This window comes from Ictidomys tridecemlineatus, chromosome 3, assembly GCF_052094955.1.
Source record: "Ictidomys tridecemlineatus isolate mIctTri1 chromosome 3, mIctTri1.hap1, whole genome shotgun sequence".
In the NCBI taxonomy this organism is placed as follows: domain Eukaryota; kingdom Metazoa; phylum Chordata; class Mammalia; order Rodentia; family Sciuridae; genus Ictidomys; species Ictidomys tridecemlineatus.
Window position 1 is genome coordinate 15816190 of NC_135479.1, and position 19943 is coordinate 15836132.

Below are 19943 nucleotides of genomic sequence, written 5' to 3' on the forward strand. Positions count from 1 at the left end.
CTGATGCCCTAGGAAGTGGCTTCCCCAAGGAGAGGGGCTCGGGGCTGGGGCTGGGGACTTCTGCTTCCTCCTCGCCGCTCTACCCTGTCTCACCCCATCCAGCTCTTTCAGGAGGAGGCCCAGGAAAGGGACACCAAGGAGGCGGGGTGCTGGGTGAGGCTGCAGGACTCCCGCCACCCTGCCTCTCCTGGGAGCCCCTCTGGCTGGCTGGCCCCACCCAGGGCAGCTCCAGAAACACCCTCACCTTCCGGCAGCCATGATCCTCCTCAGCAGCCCCCTGGCTCAGCTGACCTGCCTTCTTGCAGATGGATGGCAAGGACTGGTTACAGGGACTGTCATTCCAGCGACCTTCCTGGGGACACACAGTGAGAGAGAATCTCAGTCCCCTCCCACTAAGTCTCCCTAAACCTTCTGGAAACCTGGTTTCTAGAAGTGGCCCTGCCTCTGACTTGTGTGATTCTCAGCAGTTGGCCTGACTTCTCTGTGTCTCAGGCCTTTCCATGCAGAGGGCAGAGTTGGCTCACCAGGCCTCTCGAGTACAGGGGAGCACAGTTGGTGAGAAAATGCCCTGAGACTTGACCAAGCACTGTCTAAATGGGAATTGGTGTTCTGTGAAATTATTTATGCCTCATTTTGTAAACACTGATAACAAGCTGGCTAAGATTGTTAGAGCAACTAACAGCAAGGTAGACAGGACTCCCAAGGTATACAGTAGTCCCCCTTATCCCCAGGGATAGCTCCAAGACCTTCCCAGTGGATGCTATATATCCTCTGTTTTTATACCTATGATAAAGTTTAACCTACGAAATAGGCACAGAAAGAGACTATCAGCAACAACCAAGAGTGGAACAATTATAAAACACACTGTAAAAAACGTTATTTAAAGTTCATGAAGTAGTTTGAAAATTTCCACTTCTTTTTGGACTATGGATGACCTCAAGTAATGGAAATCCTGAAAAGTGACCCCGCTGCTGAGGGAGTGACTGCTGGAGAACCAGGCAGATCAGGGGCCATGTGTTCAGAACCAAGCCTCAGCTGGGAAGCTGAAGAAGCCTCTACAAAGGTCTGAGCCCTGCCCGGTTCCCACAGCCTCTCAGGCATGGCATGTCTGCTGTTAAGCCCCATCCCAAGGGCACAAGTGACTGTGTGTCCTAGCATCCAGATAATGCCCGGCACAAAGGAGACACTCAATAAATAACTGTTTTTAAATTTTTAAACAGCATCCCCCAAGGACAATGGCTCTGATGTTGCAGTCCCTGGCACTGTTAGCAGTATCTGAAACAGAGTGTCCTGTCAGTCCCAGGGATGGGTAACCTGTCCCTGTGGCTTTGCTCCCTTTTAAAAGGGTCTCTGCTTGATACTGTACATCAATTCCTTCACCTAGGCACACCCTGTCTAAGTCAAAACCACAGCAGACAGTCACAACCCCATAATTTCTTGAGAAGACAGGACCCTGGGCTGGATAAGACCGATCCCTGGGGTCAAGGGTTGGCAGATAGCAGCCCTGCTTGTGAAGCCTTCACATCGTGTGGGTTCTGATGCCACCTGCTGGTGGGGAGGAACAGCGGGCAGGAGACCAAGTGTGGGCCAGTCAACAGTGCCTAAGGCTACAGGAGAATTAACTCCTTTAATCCTCCAAAGGACCAGGGAGTAACTTGCCCTAGGTGACATGGCTAGCAGGGGATGGAGGTGGAAGTCAAACCCTGGCAGTGTCTCATTTGGAAGGAGAGTAGGATGTCCTTCAGCTGGTGTGGGAGACCAACCTTACACGTGACTGAGTCACACTCCCCGGCTGGGGGCTGAGGCGCTCAGTTGCAGAAATGTGGCAGAGCTTTCCCCACCCTTCTTGGGTGGGAGGGTCGGTGTCTCGTGCATGGGTGTGTCTTGCTACAGCCCCCCGTGGGTGAAGCTATGCTCACCTGTTCCTTTGTTATTACAGGGGTTATATTACAAGGGGTTATATTTAACCCCTTGCCCTATTTAGGATAGAATCTTCCATGGAAGTGCCTTGTGTGTCTCCTTCTCTTACTGTGCCCTTGGGTGTGGCCTACCCAGGTGTCAGTCAACCTGCTGACAGTGGACATCATGAAGACAGACTCAGCCCCCTGAAATCTGACCCCTTGCCTCATTTGAATAGCTTCTCCTCAATAAAAGGGGTCAATGTGTGCTCTCTCTCTCTCTCTCTCTCTCTCTCTCTCTCTCTCTTTCTGTGGACTCTTAAGGTCAGAGGAGCCGTCACAGCGACCCCAAAGAAAAGGTATTTGTGTCTCTTGTGTGGTTATTTCGTGCAGCCCAGTTAGCCCAGTTTAACTGGAGTGACCCCTGAGCCTTTTAGTCGCGAGAACAGAAACCCAGCAAACTGGGGTACCACCAGGGTGGATTCTGTGGCCCTGTGATGGGGAAGGAGGATCTCACCGGCCCCCAGATGGTAACACAGTCCTCCAGACTGTCCCGGAAGTTGTTGGGCTCAAAAGGGTGCCAGTGGGTGAAGCTCACAAGGCTGCCGTCGGACCACTCAAAATTCATCTGTAGTTTCAAATCGTTGAGGCCGATCCACAGCTCCTCCACCTCTGGGGGTGCAGCAGGAGAGGAGAGGAGAGGAGAGGAGAGAGGACACTGAGAGACCAGCCTCAGCCACCATCAGAGACAGGATAGGATGGATAGCGCAGAGGCCCTGCCCTCTACCCTGGGCATGTGGCCGGGCAACCCCTCACCTTGCTTGATCTGCTTGGTGATGAACTCGAGCTCAGCCATGCTGTGGATGCTGAGCAGGTCACCGCCACCCCGCAGACATGCCTTCTTGGATTCCTGCCAGCTGCGCTTCTCAGCCTGCAGACGGTAGCAGTGGCCCTGGAAGGGCTGCCAGCTGGGCTCACATTCCACCTTCACATTGGCCCACCTGTCTGCGGAGACCCACAAGGCCACTGCTCAGAGACCCAGCCACCCAGTCTGGGTACCAACACCACTGGGTATCAACCCAGGCAGAGCCTCCAAGTGGCTTCCTTCCCAAACCTATCTCAGATCTGCTTTCCACGCCCAGAACAGGCTTGGAGATGCTGAAGACAAAACCCTCTGAGGCTGCTGGATACACAGGATGGAGATCAAAGTGTTGGTGCAGACCCCACCCAGGACTGTATAGCGCCTCTGGCTGTGGCTCTCAGCAAGAGATGGGCATGCGGTCAAGACAAACCAGCCCCCTGAGCCTCAGTCCCCTCCTCTGTAAATGAGGTTTTCTGCTGAGAGTCGAATTTAGCTTGTGACTATTTTGCTTAATAAATGGAACTGCCATTATTCTCACAAATAACATTCATTGAGTGCAGCTCTGTGTTGGCCTAAGCAACTTACTTCTTCCCATACTTCTTCCTATGGAGGAAGACAGTAGAGAAAGAGCCTTGAGTCAGTAGTGGTGTAAGGGGACAGATGAGACCGGTGGGAATATGAGGTTAAGAGAATAAATCTATAAAATGGACCAACTGTGCTGACCCCTCCCCCCACAGATGCTTTGCCAAAAAGCAATCCACCTTCAGCACACGTGGCCTAAGTGACAGGATACATCAGGTTCCTCCACAAAATGAGGCAAGGGCAAATGTCGAGCAGTCTGAGTAGGTAAGAGAAAGGATGAGACTAGTATCAAAGAGAGAACAACAGGTTGTTAACTCCCCAGTCTTGCTCCTGGGCATTCTGGGTTGCTAACAATTAACCTCCATGGGAAAGAAGGAGAGACAATAATTAAAGAAAGGGGTTCTGGGGTCTATAAAAGAGCAAGACACAACCCTTACACAATTTTGAGGCCCCTTTTCTTTGGAGAAGTCTGACTCTGTTCCTTTATTAAATAAAACTTGCTTTCTGCATTTTCCTCAACATTTCTCGGGTATTTACTCTTCAACACCCAGGAACAAGGACCCTTCCTGATCTCCAGATCAGCGGGACCCAGTCCTGCCCACCAGCAGTCCAAGGTCTGGTGGGTGAGTGCATAGTCACTGCAAATTGGCTGCATCTCCTGATCAGGATTCCCCTGGCCCCTCCCACACCCGAACTCCTCTCCCTGTACCCCAGGACCCTCTTTTGCCCCGACTTTGGTAGATTCCGAGTAGCCCTCTAGGGATTGGGGTCCAAGGGCAACTAAGGCCAACAAGCCCTCACTTGGGTCTTGATAGAAGAAAAAGGAACTTCACCAAACCACCCACAATGTCAGGCTCCAGCAGGATTCCGCCTGGCCAGGCGGGAAGGCGTGTGCCCACTGGAAGTATGGCCCTAGACTGGGATTCTGGGACTAGCTCCATCCCCACCAACCGCCCCGGCTCCAGCCATACCTTTTGCTGGAGACTGGGCAAAGTGGGTGGGCCAAGAGCTGGAGCGGGCTCGCTCCTTGGCTCAGGAGCTGTCATTCATCTCTTGTTACTCAATGAGTTAAGACCCGAGGCTATAGCCCTAGACAGAACTGATTTTCAGTGGCTGATCAGACCAGAGGGAACCTCCGAGAGGCAGGAAGGGAACTCAGGAAAAGGGGTTGCTGGGGCCATGTGGATGCTTTCGGGGCACAGTGGCGCCTGCCTCTGAAATGGCACGTCTTATGTAATGAGACCCGGAAAGCAGAACCCACTCGAACAACTACTTAGAAGTATGCCCTGTTTAGAGAGCTGGGGTCTGGGGTGAGGGGGAAAATCTGAGGCCACCGACATCTGCAGGCTGGAGGAGGACTCGCCTTAGGGGCCATGTAGGAAAGACCCAGGGGACAGAGCCTGCGTCTGGGAAGACCTGGGGTTGGTGTCTGACCCAGGTTTCCTCCAGCAAGAGGTGGGCACACCCAGGCTGGGGTTGTGGCTCAGTGGTAGAGTGCTTGCTTCACCTGTGTGAGGCACTGGGTTCAATTCTCAGCACCAAATACAAACAAATGAATAAAATAAAGGTCCTTAATTTAAAAAATATATATTAAGGAGAAAATAAAGAGGTGGGCACCCTAGATGCTGCTCCTCCTGACCCTCTGGGCAAGGCATGACTGATAGTCCTGAATTAATCTTTGAAAAGACTTTCATGGTCCAGAGCAGAAGTCTGGCTTTTTGTTTTCTATGGGTTTGTGAATTTCTTTCTTTTTTTCTAGTTTTGCCATGTTCCTTGTGAAAATCCCCCCCTTATCAACCCCACGGCTAGCTGGACAGGGGCAGTAGCCCCTTCAGCCTACATAATAAACCCACCACTACCTACAGAACTGCTCCTTGGTGTCTTACTCATGGGGTGCATTCCTTCTCAATTTGCATGTGAGGACTCTGCCTCTCAGAGACAAGGCTGCTTGTCCAGGCCACACACTGCTAAGGGGCAGAGTCCCCAAAGCAGGCACTGCCTGTCACCCCAAACTCCCCCATCAGGCCCCTGGAGCTATCTCAATGAATCACAAATGTGAGCTAGAAGATTCTCCCTGGCTTAAAACCCTGCAAAAGCTGCCCACAGCCCACCTGGCCCCACCCAGACTTTGCCCAGCAGCAGCAGCCAAGCCCCTTCAAGGACTGGCTGCAACCTGCCTTTCTAAACTTCTCATTGTTGTGCCCATAAGCTACTGCTACCTAACCACACCTGCACATGAGTCACCTAGGATCTTATTAAGTTCAGGTTCAGATTCAATTTTTTTTTTTTTGGGGGGGGGGTATTAGGATTGACCCCAAGGATGCTTTACACATTCACAGGCCTTTTTATTTTTTATTTTAAGACAGGTTCTCTCTAAGTTAGTTGCTGAGGGCCTTGCTAAGTTGCTTTGTGATCCTCCTGACTCAGCCTCCAGAGTGGCTGGGATTACAGGCATGAGCCACCATGCCTGCTTCTGATTCAGGTAACCAGGTGCAGGGCCTGCGGTCTGCATTTCTAAACAGCTCCCAGGTGATGCTACTACGCTGCTGGTCTGAGGACCACACTCTAAGAAAAGTCTACTCCCCCAACCAAACTTCGTGACTCCCCATGCCTTAGAGCCGCCAGGTGTGCGTCCGGGATGGACCTTTGCACAGGCGGTTCCCTCTGTCAGAAATGCCCTTCTCTCAATCTTGTATGGCCTTTTAAACTTACATTCAAATGTCACTTCCACAAAACCTTAAATCTCAGAACCTTAATTAGCTTCTTCTCCAGCACTTCTTATACATCTTTCTATAAAAGCTCATAACTCAGAATATTGTAACAGGGTGTAAAGATGTCTGTCACCTTCAGCAGACTGTGGACTCCAACACTTAACACAGTTCCCATCCAATGTTCCCCAAATGAATTCATGGCACATCCCAGTTTGTTCAGACTTTAGCCAACAACCGAAGGACAACCGGGAGGAAGAGCAAGAGGAGAGGCGGGGCCAGCTGGGCCAAGGCCCTGTGGCTCACCTGGTGGGGTGGGCTCGGCCGTGGCGTTGGGCTTCTTCTTGCACACATAGGGCAACGCGATGCTGCAGTCGCGGTTCTGCCAGCCACCCGAGGACTCGGTGCGGATCACCCCACAGTTTTCCTCACTTGGGTTGTCTGGCTGATCTGTGGGGCGGGCAGGGCGCCAGCACCCCAGGAGGGAAAAGCTCACACCGTGGCCCCTGGAACCTTCTTTAGAGCTTTCTGCTTTTCTTCACTCCCTGGGAAGCCTGAGCCAGCTGGAGAAGTTCAGTCCCCGACTCTGGTTCCACCACAGGCTCCTCATGCTTTTTAACTTGGGCCCACATCATCCTGAACCCCCACCCAGCAAAGCATAACAGCCCCAGCCCTAGCATCCCTGGTTAGTACACTGGGCAGCCGTGAGTGAGGCCAAAATCTGATCCATCCACCAAGCCCTAGGACCTGGGGCAGAGCTGGACCATCTGAGGTAGAGGCATTCACTCCTAATTCACACCAAGGCACATCAAGGACCAGTGAGGCCTGGTCCAGGAGGGGGTAAAAGCTGTGCTTCTTCTCCCCCCACTGCTTGCCTGGAATAGTATAAAAGGAAGCCAAGTGCCTGTGGTGGCCCTGTGCCCCCAACCCCACGCCTCACCACTCTCCCAGTTGAGGTACTTGAGGGGCGAGTTGTCCGACCACTGCCAGCCCCCGCTGGTGTCCAGATCATTAAGGCCAATCCACAGTGTGGAGCTATAACCAGTGAGGAGCCCTGGGAACAGGAGAGGCACTGAGAAAGGGGAACCCCACCTCCAGTCCTCCACATCCCTCCACTTGCCCTGTCTCCACAAACAGCATCCTTACCCCCACACAAGCAGAAAGGGCACAGGGCCCTTCACGGGGGAGCAGGTCTCAGGCTGCTGGCACCCTCTCCCCATCCCTGGGTGGGTCAGACCCCAGCCCAGCCCCAGGGGGCTGCCCACGGCCTCACCATTAATGTAGGTCTGCTCGTGGATCTCTGTGATGCTCAGCAGATCTGCCCCCTGCTGCTCGCAGCTGGCCCAGGCTTCTCTCCAGGACAGTGTGGACTGGAAGTTGAACTGGTAGCAGCTGTCAGTCAGCTGGTCCTTGTCCCAGAAGGTCTCACAGTCATTACCTGCCACCAGCAGACGGGCAATGGTCCCTCCTAGCCCTCCCCTTCAGCCCCACAGGAAGTCCCTTGGGCACTGCAGGAACCTCACCCCCCCCCCATATAGGTGCTCTGCCTGGGAGGGAGCCCTACCTCACAGAAGCTCCAGGGCCCCTCATCACCAGCCTCCCTTCCAGCGCCTCCCCACCTAGCCCTGCTCTCACTCTTGATGGGGCAGAAGCCCCAGCGCTCGTCTTTGCCGTAGTCCTGGGTGGTTGCGCACCACAAGTGCCCATCCTCGCGGCCCGTGCTGGTGCAGCTGTGGAACCACTGGTTGTCATATTTGAAGGGGATGGTGCACGGCTTCCCGTGGGAGTTCCCCTGGATGGTGTAGACCTCTGCGGGGGAGGAAAGCCAGGCCCTTGGCATCTAGACCCCACAGGCTGCCCCCCCATCCCTGAAGGAAAGCCCTTTGTAACTCCCAGAGCTGGGGGTGGACAGTGGTCAGCAGAGGGTGGGAGGGGACAACTGCACCAGACAGTGACTTTAAGGCTCCCTCTGCTGTTAAGTCAGCCCAGGAGCCTGGGAGAAGTCCACTGTGCGTCCCATAGGGTGAGGAAGGAGCTTCCCCGGGCCCCCTAGTGCCTGTTCAAAAGCCAGCTGAATGAGGGGCCTCTGAGTCACCCACAGAAGGCTGGGCCCAGTGGCATCTCCGCTTAGCTCTCCAGCCAAGGGAGTCCATGCTTCTCCTAAAAGCTCTGTCTTGGCACTCAGAGGAGTTTCCAGGAAAAAATACCAAGGATAGAGCCACAGACCATAAGAGCCCTCCACCAGGTGACTCCAGTCCTGTTCACCACCTGCAAAACCTGTGCAGGGTTACTACAGGGTCTCCCCTAGAGTGGGCCAGGGAGAAGGGAATTTAATTTTAATTTTAGGCTCTTCATTTTTGTAGTGTTTGAAGTCTTTATAAAGCACATAATAATTTTGAAATTAAAAAAAAGTAAATTAAAGGCTTTGAAGTTAATTTTCTTAATTATTCAATACGCTTCCTATTATAATTAAAGATGTAACTGCCAAGGTCCACAGAAGCCAAAGACCTTCTTGCCTTGGAGTTGGCCCTTCCCTTCCACCAGTCCCCCTGACTCCTTCTGCTGTTAAATCAGCCCAGGAGCCAGCCAGGGACCCACTGCCCCACCTGCAAGCAGCCCCTCACCATAGTAGGGCCGAGCACACAGATCCTCATCACTGCCGTAGATGCGCCACTGGCCACTGCGGGTCTGGTCGCCTCGTTCAAGAGTGCCAGGCTTGGATGCATTGCCAGCGCGGCCCCCCAGGAAGAGGGACAGCTGGTCACCCAGTGTACGACAGTGCCAGCGAAGACTCAGGGCCTCGCGGTCACACTCGTACATGCCCAGGGAGGTTGTGGTGTTGGTGCCCGGCCAGCCTGTGCCCAGGCACTGCATGGTGCCCAGGTTGAAGAGCCGGTTCCGAGAGACCCACTTCCAGCGCTGAGCAGGGAGACTGGTATTGCAGGCTGGGGTGACTCGCACCTGTGCACCCTGGGACTCCAGGCAGCCCTGCAGTCCATGGCTGAAGATGAGGAAGACATCAGACTCTAGAAGGGAAGGCAGGAAATGAAACCATCATGGGGTCACTCTTTGATGACTCCCACGGCCCACAGACACTGACACGTGCCCAGCACTTCTCGTGGGTGTGAAATCACTCAGTCCTATCAACCCTTCCAGGCGGGGATAAGGGGCACTATTGTGCCCCTGTGCCCAGAGGAGGCAGGGCCCACCTCTTTCCTAGCCCCATGCTCAGCTGGAGGCAGGACAGTCCTTTATCCCACCCCAAAAGCAAACTGTATACAGAAGGCCTGGTACTGTTGACAGTAGTCCCCCCTGTCAGTAGTAGTAGTCATGGTTTCCCTTTCCTCAGTCTCTGTCACCCATAGATAACTGTAATCCTAAAATATTAAGAGGAAAACTCTAGAAATAAACAATTCGTAAGTGTTTTGGTTTTGGGTACCAGGAATTAAACCCAGAGGCACTGTGCTATCAAGCTTCATTCACAGTCATTTTTTATTTGAGATCGGGTATTGCTAAATTTCTTAGGGCCTCACTATATGGCTGAGGGTGTCTTTGAACTTGTGATCCTCCTGCCTCAGCCTCCTGAGCCGCTGGGATGACAGGTGTGCACCACTGTACCTGGCTCATAAATTTTAAATAAGTTTCATTACAGTATATTGTTATACCTGTTGCACCTTCTTACTAGTCATTGTTGATCTCTTACTATAATTTAACTTATCATAGATATGAACATATAGGAAAAAAACAGTATGTAGAGTTCCGTATTATCTGAGGTTTTAGGTTTGGAACCTGTCCCTGGGAAGAAAAAGGTCTACTATACTTTTCTGAAGATGTTATGAGGAGTGGTAGAGGAGTTTACATAACACACCACATTGTAGCCTTAGTCTCAGTCTCCATTGCATATCATGGGTTTCCTCTGAGCACGGTGGCATAAGCCTGTGATCCTAGCCACTTGAGAGCTGAAGCAGGAAGGTCACAAGTTTGAGGACAGCCTTGGCAACTTAGTGAGACCATGTCTCAAAATAAAAAATGGAAATAAGGCTGTAGCTGGGTGGCAGAGCCCTTGCCTAGCAGGTGTGAGACACTGGGTTCGATCCTCAGTATCACATGAGAATAAACAAATAAAATAAAGGCATACTGTCCATCTACAACTACCAAAAAATTAAAATAAAAAGGGCTGGGGATGTGGCTCAGTCGTAAAGCACCCCTAGGTTTGATTCCCAGTATCCCCCCCCCGCCCCAAATCATGTTTTTTTTCTGCCAAAGTTCTTCTTTAACCTAAGAGTACTTTGTCCCATTCTTTCCCTTGTCCTTCAGCTTCACGGGTTCCATCCTTTCCTCTTTCTAGAATCTTCCCTAATCACTCATCCTCTGTGGTCCCCAACCATCTCATGTCTAATTTTTTAGACAGCGTGATCCAGCCCTCTGGCTTGCTCCGTTGGCATCTTCTCACCTGCCTCCTTGCTGAGCAGACCCTGGGGAAGGCCCTGGGGAGATCCACTCACCCGCAGCACCCCCGCACTGTAGACTAAGAAATGAGGCTTGAGTGGATGGAGACAAGGAGCAGATCAGCAGTAGAGTCTGGGGCTGTGGTTTGAGGGACAGGAAAGGAAGGGGACTAAAGAGTATGGTGTTTCTTTTGGGGGTGAAATGAGATTGGGATAGCTGTACAACTCAGTGGATGTACTAACACCCAATGAATCATACATTTTAAATGGGTGAATTTTATGCATAGATTATGTCTCAGGAAAGAAGAAAGAGAAAGAGAGGGAGACGAGGAGAGAGGTCAACCAGACAGGACAGCTGAGGCTCAGGGACATGAAGTGACCTGCTCACACGTGACCCAGCCAAAGCGCAAATCCAGATGTTTCTAAGGTCCACGTTTCACACCACCTTCCTCCTGGGACCAGGCTGCCACTTAAGGACATTGCCCACTCCGTCTCCACAGAATTTTTTCATTCCCTAGTTACTAGTTCCTCAGGATATTTTTCACACTTTAAAAACATAAATCACGCCAGGCATGGTGGCCCACCTGTAATCCCACCGGCTCAGGGAGGCTGAGGCAGGAGGATCACCAGTTCAGAGTCAGCCTCAGTAATTTAGCAAGGCCCTAAAGCAACTCAAAAAGACCTGGTCTCTAAGTAAAATATTAAAAAAGGGACTGGGGATGTGGCACAGTGGTTAAGCATCCTGGGTTCAATCCCTGTCCAAAAACAAAAAAAGATTCACACTGCTAGTGTTCAAATGCGCTCTGTCACTTAGTGGATGACTTGGGCAAGGGCTTAACCTCTTTGTGACTCAGTCTCCTCATCAAATGATGCTTATTGAGATCAAGTGAGATAAGAGATAACGCATGTAGAGTGTTTGGGACAGGGTCTGGTACATAGTAAGAGTACTGTAAATGTTCATTTCTGTCATTATTATTATCCTAAGTTAGAGGTAAAGAAATTGACTAGAAGCATGGAAGCAATTCGATGAACCAAACATAAGACTGGTAAGGGATAGAGATGAAATTTGGCCCCAGTCTCCTGAGACCAAACCCTAAGTTCTTTCTGTTGCCCCATGATGTCCTTATCATCGCTCTGTGGTCCACTCTCCGTGAACAGCCAGAGTGATCTTTTAAAGATGTAAATCAGTTCTAGAAAAAAAATTAAATAATATTGGAGCACTGAAGGCCATAAAGAAAATACTGATGAATTCTATAGCATGAGAATTATTTCGTGGCAGAGGCCGGGCATAGTGGCGCATGCCTATAATCCCAGCAGCTTGGGAGGCTGAGGCAGGAGGATTGTGAGTTCAAAGCCAGCCTCAGCAATGGCAAGGTACTAAGCAACTCAGTGAGACCCTGTTTCTAAATAAAATACAAAATAAGGCTGGGGATGTGGCTCAGTGGTCAAGTGCTCCTGAGTTCAATCCCTGGTCCCCCCCCACCCAAAAAAAAAAGAATTATTTCATGGCAAGATACATGCCACAAGCAAAGTCAAAGTTCAAAAGACAAAACTATAAGCAACTAATTAGAGGCCAAGAAATTTCCCTAATATAAAAAGAGCTTCTACCAAAATAAATTATGAGGTCAATATTAACAAAGCAATAGAAAATGAGTAAAAGATATGTGTAGAAAGTTTAAAAAAATGCAACTGGTTCCTAAATATTTGAAATGAAAATGCCACTCATAGTAAAAGGAAAATAAACAGTATAAGAGGTAAGACTCCCTCTTGCTTAAATTCTTTCAAATGTGATTCATCATCTTTCAGATAAAATTCAAGCTCCTTACTGTGAACCACAGTGTTGGACGGGTTCTGGTCCTGCCTACCCCATCTGATCTCAGATCACACCACTCCTCCTTGCTCGAGCCACACTGACCTCTTTGTTCCTGCATGGCTCTTCCCTTCTCAAGGCCTCTGCACCAACTCCTCTATCTGGTATTTCACATTTCAGTAAAAGAAAGTCACGTCTTTAGAGAGTCCCTCCCTAATTTTCCAATCTACAGTAACCACAGTTACTCACTGTCATATCACTTTATTATAATTCTCTTTGCAATGTTTATTTCTGATTGTTTTCAGCATCTGGGCTATCTGTGAGTCTGCCATCTATTGACTTTTTTTTTTCCTCTTGGTTATGGGTCATTTCCTGAGACCTATGTGTCTAGTAATTTTTTTTTATACTGGACATCACGGATATATATATAAAAATAGATGTTTTTATGCTGGACACTGCAGATGATATGTTACAGGGAATTTGAATGTTTTTTTTCTATCTTCCTATAAAGAACGTTGAGTTTTGTTCTGGCAAGCAGTTAAATTACTGTTGGATGCCCTTGATCCTGGGGAGCCTTGCTAGGCTGGGTTTGTTTTGGTTGTGCCTTAAGTCTCAAGGTGTGGCTTTTAGCCTTGGATTTAATCACAAGGTGAGGCCCTTCTGGAGTTTCAAAGAAAACTTAGATGATTGCCAGGCCCCTCTAACTTGGTGGAACTTGAATTCTAAACTTTGTTCCTTAGCCCTGAGCAGCAACTGAACCCTCTGCTCCCCAGCTGCTGATTTTGCTGGGCTTAGAGTCTTACCCTGCATATGTACAATTTAGGGGTCACTACAGTTTGAGGGGAATTTGTAGGAAGAATCTTTATGGCTCTTTTCTTTCTTTCTTTCTTTCTAAGTTGTAGGTGGACACAATACATTTATTTTGTTTATTTAGTTTTTTGTTTTTTTTTAATGTGGTGCTGGGATCAAACCCAGTGCCTCATGCATGCTAGGCAGGTGCTCGACCACTGAGCCACAGCCCAGCCCTCTAAGGCTCCTTTCTTTCCAGGATTTTTTCTCTCTAAATTTTTAGCCTTTCCAGTAGTCGTTAACTCAGGCCTCTGTTTTTTTGTTTTGCCACTTTTGATGAGGTCCTCAAGCTGGGAAGCGTGCTCAGGGCACTAAGCTGGTTCCACAAGCCACTCACCTAGTTTGCATTTCTCTTGCAAGGATTTTTCGCTCCCTACATCTGGTCCCTCCAGGGTCTCTCTCCCTCTCTATACTGTCGTTCTCCAGTGTCTTCAAACCACTACATTTTGTGCTTTCTCCTTCGTCCCTAAGTATTCTTTGCCAGAGAGTTAGACTGCCACAAGCTCCCTGCCATCTCCAGGGCCAGAACTCACTGTCCAACACGTTGGTGGTTGTTGATTGTCCGTGTCTCCTCTCTTGTCCATAAGCTCCAGGGCTTTCTGTCATGCCCATCACTGTGTTACTAGCACCTGAAACCCAACCTGTCACACCACGGTGCTTAATAAATAATGAATGAATAAATGCACGCATGAATGAATGAAGCTCGTGTCCAGATAATGATCACAGCCAGCTCATCTGTCTTTCTGCTCCTTGTCCCATCTGTCAGATTCATTTTCCTAAAAACACAATGCTCCAGCTTCTGTCACTAAGTGCCTAAAACAACCTGATAGGAGGATCAGTGGGGCAAGGACCCTGTCTCTCTATCCACCCATAGGATAGCACCAGGATTGGGGGTAGGGGTGGCTTCTTGGAAAGACAGAGGTGAGCTTCCAGAAGGACTACCAGGTGGCTGCCACATCTGATCCTCTGTCTTGAGTCCTCTGTCGCTAACATGCTTTTTTCTTTCTGTTATGGTCTGAATGTTTCTGTTCCTCCCCAAATTCACAAGTTGAAATCTTAGCCCCCAAGGTGATGGTATTTGAGGGTAGGGTTTCTGGAAGGTGCTTAGGACCAGAGGACAGACACCTCATAGGATTAATGCTCTTATCAGAGAGACCCTGGAGAGACCCTCATCCCTTCCATTAGGTGAGGTTACAGTGTGAAAGTGGCCGTCTCTGAGGAGGTGTCCAGATAATGGCCTTCTCCAGACACTGAACCTGCTCTGCTGCCTCCATGTCTTGGCTTCTCAGCCTCATGAGAAATAAATTTCTATTGTTTATAATCCACCTGTCGATGGCATTTTGGTATAGCTGGTCAGACTAAGATGCCTTCCAACCACCTTCCAGAACTGATAAACTGGCCCCAGGACCTGACCCAGGCCTGCCCAAACTTTCCTTTAAGTCCAGATATTTGGTTCTCAGAAATTCCATTCTGGTGAGGACAGTCGGTGGTAACCATAACTGAAGTGGCTCTTGGCAAGGGATAAAGAAAGGGCCTGGGATCAGGAAAGGGAGAAAACATTGCTTACTTTTATAATGCTTCTCAGGGACAGGACTGGACAATGAGGCCCCAAACCTCACAGGAGCCCACACATCCCAAGGGGACGGTATTATCTCCTCCTCCCAACAGAAAACCCACATGTGTGCCAACTCAGTCCCAGGCTGACTGCAGTGGTTTTAACCAATGGCAAATGAAGGGTCTGAAAGAGGTCCGTGTTAATTGGCAGGGGCTACTCCGAGGGTCAGGCCAACTTCCCTCACTTGACAGACGAGGAAACAAGCCCAGAGAGGGGAAGTGGTCCTATCACAGTCCTCTTCAAGGGCTCAGATTCCTCCTCTGTCACATGAGGTGTGACTGTGAGCGCCCTCCCTCTGATCTCCTAGATTCTAGGTTCAAATTCACCTTACTTCCTGGAGCACTTGCCAGGTACACAAGACGTTCCAAGCAACACTAGAACCACCCATAAAACCTATGGCCGTCCTTACCCTCTCAGGATTTGCAATCCAGTTAGTGAAGAACAGTGGCTTTGGACATAGTAGGACATAAGGGCAAAAAGCCCTTAAAATCATAGGTGTCCACCAGGTATGGTGGTGTACTCCTGTAATCCCAGTGACTCAGGAGGCTGTGGCAGGAAGATCTCGAGTTCAAGGACAGCCTGGGTAATTTGGTGAGATTGTCTCAAAATAAAGAATAAAAATGGCTGGGGGTGTGGTTCAATTGGGTTGGAGCACCCCTGGGTTCAATCCTCAGTATCAGAAAAATAAAATCTCAGGTATCCAGAGTGACAGAGGGATCTGTGTGCCTCCCAGGGGCTTGGAGGCTTTCTCAGAGGTGAGCTCTGAAAACTCTGAGGATCTGGAGGACATAGGGTGAAGGATGCTGGAAAAAAGGGCAAGGAACCAGGGAGATGCCCCCCAGAAGAGCTCCTAAGCAAAGGAAAGGTTCTGGAGATCGATACTGGGGACTCTGCAAAGCTGGCCTGGAGCATTTTCCACCCAAAGACAAGCAGTAAGCCTGGGCCATCACAGAAAGGAGATAATTTCTCTAGGGTCCAATGAGGGAGGGATGCATAATCAGCCTTGGCTGAGCTGACACTGCTAAGGAGAGAGCCTGACCCGCTCTGTGTTCTTTGTGCCTCTGCTTCCATCCAATATGAAGCAGGCAGCAGGAACTCCAGGGGCAGAGGCCAGATGCCCGTCACCCTGAGAAGCCTCTCCCCATATCCAAGTCTTGCTCTTCATTCCTGGGAGCACTGGCTATCAATGCAGAGAGAGAGGTTCTGGCCACCTTAAAGGGTACAGAACCCTTTACGAAGATCTTGGAACTGTCCTCCTGAGGGACAAAGGTGACCTCTTGTATTTTGTTGGCAATTATCTCATGCCTCGTACAGTGCTATGCATCAAGTTATGGTTCACTCTGTACTTGAAGGAATACATGAATAAAACTAGTTCGGGAGCTGAGCACTGAGCATCAGAGATGATTCATTTGTTTATTCAACAAATATTGAGAATTTCATAGATGCCAGGCATGGTGCTAGGCATGGAGGACATAATGGCATAATCTCCGCCCTTGTTGCAAAATGGTCTGGCCGTCCATTGGGTTCCACACGGAAGACTTGGAGGTGATTCCAGAATCCTCTCTGCTGAGCTGCCCATCCGTTCGTACCTTTTGTCTCCCCAGCCAACTTCTCATCTTTACCTCTTTTTTTTTTTTTTATCCTGCAGTATTGGGGATTGAACCCAGGGGCTCTCTACCACTATGCTACACCCCCAGACCTTCCCACTGGTTTTATTTTAAGACTCGTGATCCTCCCACCTCAGCCTCTCTGCGCACCTGGATTACAGGAGATGATATACAAAGAGAAACAGCTTAGCTGAGATGTGGAAGTGAGTCCTAGTGGTGCTAGACATTCGGTCTCTATCCCTGAGGGACTGTGGCTTCTTTTTTTATTTTTATTTTTTTAGTGCTAGGGATCAAATTCAGGCCCTCACACATGCTGGGCAAATGTTCTACACGGAGCTACAGCCCCAGGATCTGGATCATGATTTTTCTTAACATCTTTATTTTATTTTTATGTGATGCTGAGGATCCAACGCAGTGCCTTCCACATGCGAGGCAAGCACTCTACCATTGAGCTCAACCCCAGCCTGGATCAAGTTTTTTTTTTTTTTTTTTGGCTGAGTTTGATTGCATTTGGTTTCTGACCCTTGTGTCTAAAAGAATCCTGATAAATACACTGTCCTTCTCACAGTCCCGAACATCAACCCATTCTCTTTACTTCCAGGGATGCTATTGCTCCAGGACCCCTCTGCTATGATCTGTCAGACCACAGCAGCTCAGAGGAAACTGGACCCTTCAGCCCACTCCCCTGGGGTGAGGGGGTGCTTTCTCACCCCAAGATAATGATAAATGGAGATATTAATTCCATCTATAGGTATGTACCACTGCACCCAGTTGCAATGGGGTTTTAAAGTCTTTGTCCTGCATTGAGAAACCCCCATCTCTTCCCTCAGTGATGGTCACTGAAACCTCTTCCTTCTGCCTTAAGGAACCTGCAAGGCCTTGCTGGACTCCAAAGGCTGAATGCAAAGGCTTGACTACAGCCTGTCTCTCTGAAGCAAACCTCCCAGCTGTCCCTGTAGCTTTCCCAGACTTGACCCCACAGAGGCAGCCAGAGGTCTGACCTCAGACAAGACGGCTGCTCTCCATTACAAGTTGAAGACATTACCACTGAAGGAAGCAGATGAGAAGTTCATTCTAGCACAGTGCCTGGCCCGCAGCAGGCTCTTAACAAATATTTGTTGAATGAGAGGCATGTGGTGCAAAACCCTGAAAGGCACACGCAGAGGCAAGGACAACGAGGGTGTTCCAAGTTGGGGAACCGCAAGAGCAAAGGCCAGAGGCAAGAATCTGTGCTTAGTAACTACCTGGCTTAGCTCCTACAAGAATTGGGTGCTGGGGGGACCTGATGTGCTCCCCAAAGCATGGCAAGGTGGCCTACAGCCCCTGAGCCTGTCCCCCATTTGCCCTTTCCTGGGCCAGTCAGGGTCAGAGGCTAGGGGTCATTCCAGGGAGAGCCAGAGGCCGCCTGCAGGGCGTCCAGCCAAGAGGAGCAGCTGTTTTCAATGAGCAGCTTGGCCCTGAGGCCAAGCCTGGAAATGTCCCTGAGTCAGCAGAAGCTGCCAGCCCCGCCCTACTAAGGGGCCAACCCAGAGGAGGAAGCACCCCACCCTACTTCATCCCCACAAAAGACCGTGTTGGTGTACATGTAGGCATGTTGACCCTGAGCTTAGGGGTGGGGAGCCTCCCTTCCATTGAGGCCCAGCTGTGCATTCCCTCACCAAAGCCCGGAGCCCCGTGGGCTTCCTTCTACCTCCACCCTTTCTTTTCACACACCCTCCCTCCAGCTCAGCCTGCCCTCGGTTCTAGCCAGGCCAAACTGCTTGCCGCCCAGGGTCTCAACCACAAGTGCGTGAGCCTTGCACACAGCCCATCTCTGCTCTGTTGCTAGCACCCTCAAGTGCGCGCCGTCTCCCGGGTGGGCTTCACCAGTCATTTCTAGACACGCTCTTCCCTCTACTTAATGGGTGCTGCAGAATGTGATAGGCTGTGTTCTAGGAAAATGGTAAAGCAAACTCCAGCGGAATGTGAAGAGGTGGGATTTTGGCCTCCACCCACTAAACGCAAGAGAAAGGGAGTGCACAGGATGGGGGTGGGGGCGGGAAAGGGAATCCGTGTAAATTCAGAAAGGCCACTTTCCCTTTGCCCGGTTCTGCCCAGGGTGTGGGCTGGCCCCCACAGTTCCCCGGGAATGCAAACCCTGCCATGCTGACCCTCTCCCCTGCAATTTAAGAGTCTTTGATCTCATCCCCTGCTGGGTTTTGTCTCCTCGGACCAAAGCATCACAGTATTTTTCTGCCTGTCCCTTCCAGACACAGTCTTACCAGCGGGAAGACCCCAGAGCCCACAGTGGGTCCCGACACGATCCTCGGTGCCTGGACCCTGCAGGCAGAGCATCCCAGAGGCGGGCACACCTAGACCCCTTCCTCCCTCGCCTCTGGGCCCAGGATCCAGGGCTCCGAGACACCCCCGCCGTCCCAGGGGCGCCCCAAAGTCCCCGGCGCGCCACCTACGCGGAGCTCCGCCCGACTCGCCAGCCCCGCGCGGCAAACGCCGGGTCTCCGCGGCCGCAGCCCTTGGCGCCGTCTGCCAGCCTGCAGCCAAAATAAACAGCCCAAGAACCGCTTCCTTCCCCCTGGGGGCACTTTCACAATGATAGTCGGCCCCGTGGTGGCAGGAAGTGACTTTCGGGGCCAGCACAATTCAACCCCATTGACCCGGTCGCGAAGGGCAGAATGCAGGGCCTGGACACTGAGCGCGTGGGGTTGGTAACGTCCTCGCCCAGGCGAGCAGACACTTGTGCTCTTGCATTACACCAGCGACAACGATGGCCACAACTCAGGCAAGCAGCTCTGCTAAGGCAGGCTTTGGTTTCATATCTCTGGGAGGGAGTTGCGAGCTCATTACTTCATAAAAACCACCGACAGGAGCCAGGTGAGGTGGCGCACACCTGAATCCCAGTGACAACGGGAGGCTGAGGCAGGAGGATAGCAAGTTCCAAGGACTGCCTCAGAAATTTAGCAAGGCCTTAAACAATTTATCAAGACCCTGTCTCAAAATATAAAAAGGGCTGGGGATGTGGCGCAATGGCTGAGCACCGCTGGCTGGGTTCAATCCTTGGTACCAATGGGAGGAAAAAAAAAATATCACTGACAGGAGAGCCCTGCCAGGAAGCCCAGCCTAGTCCAGGTTAGGCGCCCCACGTACCTGGCTGGTGGAGGATGAATAAATGAGTGAGTAAATTTATGACACCCACACAAATTTGGGGCAAGAAATTTTTTAAAAAAATATTTAGTTTTGACAAAGTGACTTCAGAGGTATGGGGAGGATGTAGGGAGGAGTGACCTAGGATAAAATATTAGAAGTCTTCCTCCATGCTCCCTTCCGTGGCAACAGAAATTAAGGAACTCTCCCTGGCCTTTCCAGTAAGTTCCAATTTTCCATAGTGAAAATTTCTATTAGTTTTCTAAACAAGAAAAAGAATTAGACGCACACATACAGAAAAGAAAATGTGTAGAGAATTACAGTGAAATCATTTGTTAGACATTGAAGTTTGAGATATTAACATTCTAGCTGGGGTTGTGACTCAGTGGTAGAGCACTTGCCTCACATGCATGAGGCATTGGG

At 50.4% G+C, this 19943-nt stretch overlaps 1 protein-coding gene across 2 annotated transcripts in view; it reads right to left on the bottom strand.

Annotated features, from left to right (window-relative positions):
* Positions 1-19943, bottom strand: part of Mrc2 (mannose receptor C-type 2) — a 55812-nt gene that overhangs the window by 16455 nt on the left and 19414 nt on the right. For both annotated transcript variants that reach the window (XM_078041910.1, XM_078041911.1), the window contains exons 2-9: positions 8675-9076; positions 7686-7859; positions 7324-7488; positions 6991-7104; positions 6357-6500; positions 2715-2903; positions 2416-2570; positions 245-352 (exon numbers count right to left, since the gene is read on the bottom strand). In XM_078041910.1, coding sequence (XP_077898036.1) covers positions 245-352; positions 2416-2570; positions 2715-2903; positions 6357-6500; positions 6991-7104; positions 7324-7488; positions 7686-7859; positions 8675-9076 — 1451 coding nt within the window. The remainder of the gene's footprint in view (positions 1-244; positions 353-2415; positions 2571-2714; positions 2904-6356; positions 6501-6990; positions 7105-7323; positions 7489-7685; positions 7860-8674; positions 9077-19943) is intronic.